Raw genomic sequence first — 12,753 nt, 5'->3', positions numbered from 1 at the left:
CTTGGCAGGATGCTAGCAGAGCAGAAGATATAGTTACGAAGTTTAAGGGGAAATCTTTTTCTTAGGTCCTGTTAATTGAGGTAGGGGAGTCCCAAGACCAGGGAAAAGTGGGACAATCCCACCCTTAGGAACAGGTGGTGGAAGTTACTTGAGGCTAATATCTCCCTAAAAACTTCTTCCAAGTCCTAAGTCATTCAAATGGAATTGTTAGAAGCTATTTCACATTTAGAAACCAAGTGTGAATTTACAAAGGAACTTACCAGATTACTCTTTTGCTGTCTTTGATGAGAACAAATTTGCAGCTTACCTTGAAGTTCCATTTACATATTTCTAGTAACTTCCAAAGTGTGAGCATCAGTTTACTAAAAAATCCAGTTATCGATAGGAGATTCAGCCTTCATGCTGTTCTTATGTGCCAATCAGTTATATTACTGTGGCAGTTCTTGAAAGAGCAAGGTAGATAAGGTAGACAGACAGACAGAAATTAATTTAGCATGAGGAATTGGCTTACATATCAAGACTCAGAAGTCTTATCATCTAGCCACTGTAGGCTTGAAGACTAGAAAAGCTTGAATTCTAGTTCAAACCTTAGGGACAGAACCAGGGAGACTGGCCAGAGTCTGAAAGCCTGAGAACTAAGAAAACTAGAAGTGCTGATGTCCACAGATATGATGCCATGCCTGCAAACTACTGACAGGCCGGTAACCTGGGTAATGGGGAAAAAAATCATGAAAAGGGCAGGAGTTGATCTTATTAAATTCAGCTGTACAGCTACAGTGGGTGGGACAGTAAAGAGAAAGGCTTTCAAAGGCTACTTTAAGGGGAAGGTGTTCGACAAGGGCATTGCAGTTGTTCAGTGTCAAGGGACTCAGAACAGTCACAGCTGGGGCCTAATATGGCTAACTCCAAGGTAAGAGCAGTCCTGCTTGGAGACAACTGTGTTGAGTGCAGCTTCCCTGAAGATCCTAGTGTCTTGTTCTCAGGCTAGAGTAACTCAGCACAGTCTTCATTCACCCCAGAATAGTATCCACACAAATGTTGCCTTCTCTTTCCATCCAGGTTCTAACAGGACTGGATGGCCTCGCATCACAGAGAGTATCTTTACGATTAGTTTATCTTCCAGAAACAGAGATATACCCAGGAATAATGTTTTACCATCTGTTGTGGATCCCTTAGCCCAAAGCGACCCAAAATTTAACCATCATACTAAGATCTCCATACCATACATTTTTAGAGTATCTGATAGCTGTGGTAGGCCGCCTTGGGGCTCAAGGGAAGCAAGTGCACGTGGGACTTAATGGCAAACTACGTCAGGACCATTAACCTCACTACTTTATCACGAGACAATCTGGCAGCGAAATTAAGTTCAGCAATATAACTAAACATTTATTAGAGAAAATTAGTATGCAGTACAAACTGGATCACACAGTCTGGTAAGCTCAGTGCCTGTCCCAGTCCTGTGTTCTAATATAGATGCTTCAACTACAAATTACAATTACAAAAAATTACCCAGACAAATGCAACAATATCCTGAAGACATAACAGTTAAAAGTTTACCAAATATTACAACTTAAATATAAGGGAGAAGCTCCCCCACTCCCAAATGTTTTAGGCAGTTCTCATATACTAAATAGCATTAAAGCCAACAGTAACCAATTTCTTATTACCCAAGGCTTAGGACGAAAAGGAACAGCTTCCGAAGTACTTGGAGTGGCTGCTTTGGGACTGCTGCCTTTCTGAATAAATGCTACCTATCCAACAATAGACGATAAATATTTTTAAATAGCATATTTTAAAAACAATGTTCAAGAAGTAAGCTTCACAAATGTAATTTTTTTTGTTGTTATTTACTGATGTGTCCAAAATGATGCCTAGTTAATAATGAGGGGCCCAAATACCTGCTGGATGAGTAAATTCCACATAAATTTCCCTTAAGTACTTAAGTTACAGGCATTATTAAAATATATATATTATATATCATTTAGTTACAATCATATTAATTCAAGCATTAAATACAGGCTCAAAAGGCATGGTGCTATTTTAGGGAGGTCAAGGCTTAAGGAGAGGTTAGAGGTCTGGAATTCGGCAGCTGGAAATCCTCTTTTTTCAAGAAGTCTGTAGTATTCAGGACTCACTCCAGGGGCCACATTCTTGATGTCTCAGTAAAGCAGTCTGTAAAAACCAAACGTGGTTACTATTTCCTTAATCTGCTTATTTTGACATCTAATGCCAAACTGAACATCTAGATTGATAGTCGTATGTCTCTCCCTACATAATTTACATCATAAGGAAAAACAAAAGGCCTAGACCATACCTAGAGGTGCAAATCAGAACATTCAAAGTAAATAAAAAAATTGCTGTTCTTGACATGTCTATCTCTACCAAAATGGCTTAAAAAAATTCCTATCCTTTCACCACGCTATCAACCCCATCTAACCCTTTCTCTGCCTTCCAATACACCACCCAATCAAGAGAGAGAGAGAGAGCCAAAGAAGCTTAAGATACTCCATTCTTTGACAGATGTAGGAATAGGGATACTCTGGAAGATAATAAGCATATCTGCATAAATTTTATGACAAGGTTTGGCCATGTTAGGGTTACTTTTGGCTAACCGTGTTTTAAGCACGTACACAATTACCCAAATCACATTCAGATATAATCACATTTGTTACACCCTACTAGTTACTCACTATGGATTCTAACAATAGATAAAAGTTTCTAGAAGTTAACTTCGGTTCCTTCGTGGTGGTTCAAGAACTCAAGACATAGCAAAAACAAAAACAAAACACCTTGGGAAGTCAACGTTCCCGAGTGCAAAGGAAGGGAAGTGCAACGTTCCCACCCGTGCAAAGGAAGTCTATCCTCGCTCTTTCTCCCAACTCCACCACCCGACTCCGCCAACGCTAGCTTCGGAGCACTTCAACCCTGCACTCGAGACACTCACCAGGGCAAGAGGTACACGAAGATGAACAACACCAGGTCGAAAAGGAGGAAGAGCCAGAGATCCAGCCAGTAGGAGTGTTTCGGGAGCCCGTTCGTCCCGGACTGAGGTCGCTCATCTCGGTTCTGCTCCCTCCTTCCCGCTCCGCCCGAGCCTCCCCGCTCGCGGACACCGTCGGTCCCCGTCGCCGCCTGGCTCCCCTCCATCTCCTTCCCGCTGCAGCTCGGCGCCCCTGAGAGCCGCGCGACTCCGCACTTCCGCTATGGCCGAACCGGGAGCCGACAGAGATCTGATCGTCACCCCTGCGCGCCTCAGCCTGGGCGACCAACTCCAGCCGGCCACGCCCACCACGCCGGCGCTCCGCCCCGCCTCCCGGGCGGCGCCCAGGCGCCCTGCCCCGCCTCCCCGCCCACGCGCAGGCGCCCCACCTTTCTAGGCGGACGCGCGCGCGCCGTGCCGTCCCGCTCCCCCGGGAACGCGCGCGCGAGTGCCCGGAGGCCCGCTGCGAAACATCGCGCAGGCGCCCTGCTCCCCCTCCGGACCCCGGCGCAGGCGCTCTGCGCCCCGCCTCCGCCCCCCCTCCGCCCCCCCCCCCCCCCCCCCGATTGGCCGTTGCCGAGCTCGTGGCGTGAAGGTGCGCCGTCTCACGTACCTTCCGGGCCGTGTGCAGCCCAGAACCGGTTTTCCCGGTTTCTAGAAAGAGCGAGTTCCTTCTCTGAGGTGTGCCTGAACTTCAGGAACCGCTGTCAAATGATTCCAGCTGTGCCCACGCACAACGTTCATAGTCTTTCGTAAACATGAGCGTGTTCGGGATTTTTTTTTTTTTTTAAATGGGTCATGAGATTCTCCCGTGTGAACTTTTGTAGATGACAACACAGTGTGCCAATTTCAAAAGGTTGGACAGACCCGGTAGGATTATCTCTCCAATCCCTGTAAGCCTTCCGGCTTCTTATTGTCTTATGTATTAGGGTGGGTTGCGTGGATGGTTTTGTACAGTCGGTTTGCTCTTAATCTTTGAAACAATGGGTGAACATCAAAATTACAGCCGTGGACTTTCAAAAGGATCAGAGAACGTAAAGCGCGAGAATTACATAGGTATTTCATGGGACTATAGTTAATAAGCCTCTCAACTCTGTGCCAAAATATCCTGTGAGCAATGGATAAAAACCTTTTGGGGTCTATTAACTTAGCAGCCCACTGTTCCCTACCAACCAAAAGCTCAGATAGCATCTTGGGCCTGTAGGAAAGCTTTCTTCATATCGCTGAACCTGCCTATCTGCTGTACTCACCAATGTATTTTAAACTTGCCTTAAATTTATGACTTTCTTTGTTCTGTAAAATGATAAAATTTCATGACCCTGTTTCCACATTGGAAAATAGAATTGGGGGTAACCTAAATCTAAGTGTTTCCGGCCCTAGAACTATCATTTTTTCCTTTTAAGAAGAGAGCTCTGTTTTTTGCACAGGTAATGGAAAAGTTGGGTATGGCTCCAGAAAGAATGCTAATGAAAAATGACTGACTCATACCACCAGGCTATTTCACTTCAATTATTCTTATCCATTGCTGTACTATAAATACTGGATTTTTAAAAAATCTAGACATATAAATTGATTCTGTTGCTGGAGATGTGGCCATGTAGTGTTCTCACATGCACTACCATTAAGTCTTTATAAAACCCAAAGCTGGAATCATTTTACAGATACAGAAAATTGGGCAAAAAGAATAAATTATTTAAGGTTACTAATATAACCATAAAGTGAACTCCAAATTCAATATCTTAATGATATTATTATACAGTTAGCTAATCAGACTTTAGTTTACCACTTGGGCATCAGACAAAGATAGCACACAACTGTAAAGTAAAATATGATATCCTTTGCCTTGTAGATTGTGAAAATGAGAGCCATTTTCTGGGGATTAATTAGATTGCACTACAGACAAGCTTATCTACTGTTAGTGGGTTAGAAATTCCCTGGGTTTAAATGATATTGAGTGTTTACAGAAATTAAGAAAAATAAGTAAATTGCTGATTCTTCCAGAGGTTGATCATACATCCACTGGCAAGGTAAGACCAGTTGTTCCTAATTATTGAAATAGAATTGATAACACTTGAATTTATTAAGACAGAAGTAGCCTGACAAAAGATGAAAAAATTCTGAAATGTTTCCAAGCCTTCTTGGCACTGAGTTGAGTTACGTGCCAGTGGAGGTGTTTGTCTTCTTGATCTATCCAGCCAGGAAGAGCAATCTTTTCAAGCATCCTTGGCACTGAGTCACATGCATGTGGAGGTGCTGTTTCTCTGGAGATAATAATTAATGCAAATAGAGAGGATCATTTATAGTAAATTCAGTTGAAGGATCTTTCACTCCTTCAGAATTAACTGTGTTGATTCTTGGTTACTCCTTATAGAAATGAATGTAGAGTATGTTGAGGAGGAATTTGCTGTGCTCATTGGTTAAAAGTAGGAATGGCAATATGGCTTAGCTAGTAAAGGCATTTGTTGCCAAGTCTGATGACTTGCATTCAGTACTCAGGACTCACATGGTTGAAGGAGAGAATGGCTCCTGTATGTCCTCCATTGCATGTGAGCACACACACACAAACAGTAATGATAATAATCAAAAAGAAAAAAAGTACTATACTAAAATCAAGATATATTGTCATGTATGAGTTCTGCATTTCCCTAGTCCCACTGAACCTTAGGTAGGCCTTACACATTCAAGAGAAAAATACATACTACTGTTGTGGAATATTAGTTGAAGATGTGTTACATTTATGCTGTGGAACATTTGTTTAATGATGCAAAAATGTGTTGTATTCTTTTATGTTGCATTTGTATAACTCAGTGATGCTGTATTACTGTGCCTGTCTAAAACACCTGATGGGATAGGCAGGACTGCCAGGCAGAAAGAATAAATAGAAGGAGAAAAAGAGAAGAGGGAAAGGAGGAGAAGAGGATGCCAGGGATCAGCCACCCAACCACACTGTCAGACACGGAATAAGAAGAAAAGAAAAGATATTCAGAAACAGAGAAAGGTAAAAGCTTAGAGGCAAAAGATGGATGGAATGGTTTTAGAAAAGCTGGCTAGAAATAAGATTATTTGGGATCTGGGTGGTGGGCCCCCAAAGAGCAAAGAATTTAAAAAACAAACAAACAAACAAACAAAAAAAAAACCCAACTACATACTCGAGGTTGAATTGTTGAATTGCTGTTACAGTCCAGCAGACTGTCTTCCTAATACAGCATAATTAATCACCTCTCATCTTTATTTTATCTTTTCCTCCTTTTCAGATTTGGTACCTATCTTAGTCACTGTTTATTGTTGTGAAGAGACACCATGTCACAGTAACTCTTACAGAAGAAAGCATTTTAGTTGGGAGCTTGCTTGCAGTTTCAGAGGCTTATAGTCCATTATCATCGTGGTGGGGTGCATGGTGGCACAGATAGCACTGGAGCAGTAGCTGAGAGCTACAGCCTGATCTGAAGGTGGGAGAGGGTGGATCCTACAAATGCTATTTCCTGCAGGGAAATGAACCACGTGAGGCAAGATGGAAACTTGTTCAACATGACTTAGTTATATGGTGCTGGTTCAAACCTTGAAAGTCCGACACTGGGCAGTTTATTTTAGACATGTTTAAGTATGGCACAGTTTTGGAAAAAAGTTTCCTGGTAACAATTATCCCAACCCAGTGTGTACAATAAAGCTTAAGGCATGACTATATGGAAACTCTTACTGTAGAATGTTAGTTGAAGATGTATTACATTTGTGCTGTGGAATATGTGTTCAATGATGCAAAGATATGTTGCATTCTTTTATGTTGCCTTTGTTTAACTCTGTGTAGCTGTGTTACTTTGCCTGTCTAAAACACCTGATTGACCTAGCTGAATGGCCAATAGGTAGGCAGGAGAGAGAAATAGATAGGGCTGGCAGGCATATAGAATAAATAGGAGGAGAAACCTAGGAAAAGAAGATCATGGAGTGAGAAAGAGGAGGAAAGAAAGAGTCCAGGGGCCAGCCACTGAGCTACACAGCAAGCCACGGAGAAAGAAGTAAAGAAGAGATATACAGAAATAGAAAAAGGTAAAATCCCAGAGGCAAAAGGTAGACTAAATAATTTAGGTTAAGAAAAGCTGGCTAGAAACAAGCCAAGCTAAGACCGGGAGGAAGACAGAGATTCTGTAGAGATTAAGGCATTGTAGAGTTTTCTGAGAGCCAGGAGTAAGGAGCTAGAAAGGAGAGATGGAGGATGAAGGAACAGAGGACAAAGATGAGGCCAAAAGCATAAGGGCTTAGTTATTACTGGAACTACACAGAACAGAAAAAGGAAGTACAGAGAGGATCCCTGTTCTGTAGCCAGAAGATTTCTCAGGTTCTGCCTAGGCCCTACAGTTGGGACAAATCTCTCCCACCCACATCTCACAGATGCTTGGTCCCAAATACACAGAGGCTTATATTATTTTCAAACTATATGGCCTAATGGCTCAGGCTTCTCACTAGCTAGCTTTTATATCTTAAATTAACCCATTTCTATAAATCTATACTTTGCCACATGACTTGTGGCTTACCAGTACTTTTACCATCTTGCTTCTCTTGGTGGTGGCTGGCCTCTCCCCCTACTGCTTTCTCCTTTCACTCTCTCTCTTAGATTTTCCTGCCAATGCAGCTTTATTTATCAACCAATTAGAACAACACCTGTTCGCAGCATACAGAAAGACATCCCACAGTACTATTCTTTTTGGCAGTCTTGAGTACTTTCTTTTAACTGTGATGCTAAGGAGTCCATTCATGCAGATTTTTATGTCTTAATGGAATTCCTTAACGTCTTAATATGTGAACTTTTGAAATGCTGAAACAATTAGGGTGGGAAAGCTTGGAGACATGAGATCTTGGAAGGTGGAGGACTGCAAGCCCTTGTAGCCCCCATGCTCAAATTTAGAGCTGCAGACATACTTCTAAAGATGAAAGCAGGAGGCTGAAGACCCATGACTAGACCTCAAGAGGGCATCTATGTGTTTGAATCTGATGGATGAAGCTCAGCTGCTGCTTCAGGTAATACCTGTGCTAGTTCAGGAAATGCCTTCCTCTTACTGTCTGAAAAGCTGGTGGACCAGAAGAGCTAAGTGCCCTTGGACTGGGTTAAGAAAGAGCTAGTAAACCTTGACCCAAGGACACTGAATGGAGTGAAGAGTGTATAGACTGCTAGGATCTAGGAGGATTTCATGTGAAAAAATATACTCTTTCATGTTAGAAATAAGTCAAAGGCTGAGTGTAGTGACTCATGTCTGTAACCCCAGCAACTGAGGGGGATACAGCAGGAGAACTGTTGTGGGTTTGAGGCAATCCTGGCTAGTGCATTCTAGGCCAGTGTAAGTCACAAAGTGAGGTCTTACCTCCACTGTCTTTAACAATCAACAAATTTAGAGTATTAGAATTCAGAAGAAAAACAACAAATACAGTTCCTTCCTATACACAGAAGATAGTATATACAGTGTGGATGGGTGGACAGACAGGACTGTGTGACTTTAGTTGGAGCACTGCATCTCTGTATTCAAGGTTAGAAAGATGTTTCTTGGTCTTAAAATAAGAAACAGACAATGACACTAAAAATGGACTCTAGATGAATTTATAGACCTGAGTATAGGTTTCTGGTTTAACAATGAACAGATCTTATCACATGAATTGCTACAGTCTTATTAAAAAAAAAAAAAAACTAAACCAGAGCCAGATATTAGGGTGAAAGCTGAGAGATGAGAAGAATAGGACAAGCAAGCCACAAGTTCTTACCACTAGGAAATCCTCAGCCCAAGAGAGCTACTTCCTGTATACTCACGATTATATACCTTTTTGTGCCCTGCTATATTACTTCCTCTCTCCTCCCAGCTACATCACTTCCTCTTTCTGCCCAGTTCTATCACTTCTGTCTGTCTGTACAGACCTCCAGACCTCTGTGCTTAACTAGTGCTGGGATTAAAGGCCTGTGCCACCACATCTGGCTCTGTTCCCAGTGTGGCCTTGAACTCACAGAGATCTGGATGAATCACTGCCTCCCCAATGCTAGAATTAAAGGCATGTGTGCTATCACTGCCTGACCTCTATATTTAATATAGTGGCTAGCTTTATCCTCTGATCTCCAGACAAGCTTTATTTGTTAGAGCACAAATAAAATATCACCTGTTAATTGTTTTAATAGCATTTAGCTTCTCTTTGCTTTAACACTTCCATGTAAACTAGTAGCTGTCCTAACAACTTTCTTTTCCTCAGTTGACTCTTCGCTTGGGATAAAGGGTCCTCCCTAGAAGACTGAGAGTCTTACTTAGGTTTCTATTGCTGGGATAAATACCATGACCAAAAGCAACTTGAACAGGGAAGAGTTTATTTAGCCTAAATATCCTGGGTCTATTGAGGGAAACCAAGACAGGAGCCTAGAGACAGGAACTGAATGAGAAGCTACTTAAAGGCTGGCTCCCCTTGGCTTGTTCAGACTACTTTTTTTGGATCACCCAGGACCACCTCTACCCCTCTTCAGCAATGATCCATGCCCCTTGGAAGAGAGGGTGCAGCACAGATGTTTCATTTAGGACACAGCACTCAGCAGGCCTTTATTCTATGCACCTTGGCCAGTTTGTGGGTCACTGTCTACTGCAATTTTTTCTGAAGAGGGTTGAGAGATACATTAATCTGTGCCTCCGTGCCATGTGGGCAGTAGAGCTGTTTGTCTTTGAGACACACTTACAGAGGTGAAAGGGTACCACGTAGATGACATTTGCACAATCATCTAAAAGAAGTAAGGGAATGAGCTGTTCTCAGTCTGCTGTGTACAGTATCAGTTAGAGGGTTATTAGAGTCATGGGCTCGTGACAATTTTAAAACTATCCTAATGTTACACTGAGTGAGGTTCTAGGTTCTCTGAAATATTAATATCTTGACTGATACTGTCTATGCAGGGTAGGAGGTGTAGAGCTATGTAATAGGAATTCCAACCATGCCCCCATGGTTGTGCATGCCTGGGGACACTTAGTCATTTCTACCTAGTCATTTCCAGGTCATATGTTCTGTGTAACCCATGACCCCGTGGTTGCGTGGTTGTGTAAGCGTGGCACAGCCATGTGATCTATGCACATTCGTATAATAGCCACGTGGGCCCATGTGCGCAGGTGCAACTTGGCCTTTAAAAGATAGCCCCCATATTCCACCGTCCCCTTCACACACGTGTCCTTTCAGCAGGCCTGATCACTTCTATCCTTTTCTCCTCGTCTTAATAAAACTCTTGTTAGTGGATTCTGTTGTGTTTCATGACTTTTCCTCATAGAGTAAGAGTGCCACTTAAAAATCATCAGTATGTAATAAAACAAGTTTATGATACAAGTTGCTTCACTTATTTTTCTTTTTAAAAATTTTATTTCATTTTATGTGATGGTTCAGAACAAATCCCAGCCTGGAGAGGGAGGTGAGCATTAAGTCCCATCTGCAGCTAAGGAACTAAAGTCACCTGATAGCTCTTGGAAGGAAGAAAGTCACTTTAGGAATGTTACCACTGGTAGGTCAATCATGCTCCAGTGGAAAGCCACATATCCAAGAATAAATGGACATCACAAATTGGACTCTGTATTCTTTTCTGTTTTGTTTCTAAGAGGACACAAAGTTGGGTAGGTTGGGAAGAGGGCTTCGATCTGGGAGAAGTTAGGTAAGGGTTATTATGGTCAAAATTGATTGTACAAAAAATTAAAGGAACTAATAAAAAAAGAATTTTCAGGCCACACTTGGAGGGGCGAATCAAAGTCAAAGAGGTGAAAAATTCTAGATTCAATGGGACTGATACACATCTGAACTTATAAATTATGGCATGCATAACACCTACATAGGTTCAAGTCAGAAGAGTCCCAGCACTGAGAGAAGAGGACATGGGGTCCTCCCCATAAAGGAGGATAATTTATACCCACTGGCAAAGGGAAATCAGCTTTCTCCAATGGAGTCTTAAGCTTATGTCAACCACACACCAAAGTAGACCTCATGCCCAGGAGAGGTTAGCCAACACAAACTCAATGGGCTTTGTGTATGTGTATATGTATGCGTAATTTTTATTTTGTTTTTACGTTTTTAAAGATGATTTTTATTGGTCTTTTGCTTGTTTTGATTTTTAGTTCTGTGGTTTTGCGGGGATTGGAGGGCATTTGGATTTTTTTAAAAGAGAAAGTTGGGTGGGTAGGGAGGTGAAGAGGATCTGGGAGTAGTTGGGAAAGTAGAAAGACATCAAAATATATTGTGTGAAAAATAACTAAACAGAAAAAATGTGAAAAGCTATGCTATGGAGCACACAGAGCAAACACTTATCTGGGCTGGAGTGTGGAACTGCACTCAATCATTCTTTCTGCTCAAATAATTTAATAAGAGGAAAATGCTGTGTCACATGCTTTTCAATATCCTTGTTCAAAATACTATCGTTATATTATCTAGATATGTTTTTCTAAGTTCAAGTTCAAGAAGAGGTCTGTTCTTTAACACAAAGGGAATTAGCATGCAAGAGAGTTCGCTCACGCGCTCGTGTGTGTGTGTGTGTGTGTGTGTGTGTGTGTGTGTGTGTGTGTGTGTGTTAGAATTGTTTGGAAACAAGACTTGAGGGTAATGGCCTTGAAATGGGGCTGAGACTCAGGAGAACTCAGGCCTCTCCCTGTAGCAAGCTTTCTTTATGGGCCACCAACCAGCTCCCAACTCAAGACATGAGAATTCTGATTAGTTATGAATGCTCAGCTTATCTTAGCTCTTATTTTAATCTCTTTCTCTTTATCTATGTTTTGCCTCAGGGCTTTTTACTTTTCTTTCTGGATATCTTACTTTCGTGATGTCTCCATGTCTGGCTGGCTGATGCCTGTCTTATGGTCCCAGGCATGGCCCTCTTTTTCTCCCACATTCTCTTTGTTCTTCTCCCCTTTTCATGAAGCCTAGATTTCTCCTCCTACTTATTTTGTGTCCACTAGCCCTGCCTATCCCTCTCCTGCCTAGCTATTGTCTGTTCAGTTTTTATTAGACCAATCAGGTGTCTTAGGCAGGCAAGGTAAAAAAAAAAAAAAAAAATGCAGCACATCTTTACATAATAAACAAATACAGCACAAACAACTGTAACTCATCCTCACATCATTAAACAAATGTAGCATAACAAATGTAACACACCTTTACATAGTTAAATATTCTGCAGCATAAACCAATGTAGCACATCTTTACATAATTAATATTCTACAACATTTACCTTCTGATTTCTACTAATCTTCCACCTTCTCACAGTCCTAGACATTGACTACCACATTGAGATTTTTCCATTCCCTCTTTGATTCTTGGTAATCTGGATTCTTTATCAGGGGGCCTTTTGTAACCCTGTATTCTAGTGGAATCCTCAGTGAGGACAGGTGAACTGAGACACCCTCTGGAATGTTTCCTTAATTCCAATACTATTCAAATTGTTCCACACAATAGAAACAGAAAGAATATTACCAAACTCTTTTAATGAGGCTACAGTTACCCTGATACCCAAACCACACAAAGATGCAACAAAGAAAGAGAATTACAGACCAATCTCCCTCATGAACATTGATGCAAAAATACTCAATAAAATATTGGCAAACCTACTCCAAGAACACATGAAAAAATTATCCACCGTGACCAAGCAGGCTTCATCCCAGGGATGCAAAGATGGTTCAACATACAAAAATCTGTCAATGTAATAAACCATATAAACAAACTGAAAGAAAAAAACATATGATCATCTCATTAGATGCTGAAAAAGCCTTTGACAAAATCCAACACCCCTTCATGAT

The 12,753-nt window shown here is 41.6% G+C and overlaps 1 protein-coding gene and 1 long non-coding RNA gene across 2 annotated transcripts in view; one reads left to right on the top strand and one right to left on the bottom strand.

The window, feature by feature from the left end:
• Positions 1-1,365: 1,365 nt before the first annotated feature.
• On the bottom strand, positions 1,366-3,283 carry C6H4orf3 (chromosome 6 C4orf3 homolog). The gene is made up of 2 exons (XM_028881460.2): positions 2,945-3,283; positions 1,366-2,172 (listed from the first exon to the last, which is right to left on the bottom strand). Coding segments are annotated over exons 1-2 (204 nt in total). The 5' UTR covers positions 3,148-3,283; the 3' UTR covers positions 1,366-2,171.
• A 265-nt stretch (positions 3,284-3,548) lies between these two features.
• LOC114701376 overlaps positions 3,549-12,753 on the top strand; it is a 57,734-nt gene continuing 48,529 nt past the window's right edge. The window contains exon 1 of the long non-coding RNA XR_003735814.2: positions 3,549-3,873. This is a non-coding gene — a long non-coding RNA (uncharacterized LOC114701376). The remainder of the gene's footprint in view (positions 3,874-12,753) is intronic.

This window comes from Peromyscus leucopus, chromosome 6 (assembly GCF_004664715.2).
Source record: "Peromyscus leucopus breed LL Stock chromosome 6, UCI_PerLeu_2.1, whole genome shotgun sequence".
In the NCBI taxonomy this organism is placed as follows: domain Eukaryota; kingdom Metazoa; phylum Chordata; class Mammalia; order Rodentia; family Cricetidae; genus Peromyscus; species Peromyscus leucopus.
This window is presented reverse-complemented; position numbering and strand designations above follow the sequence as displayed.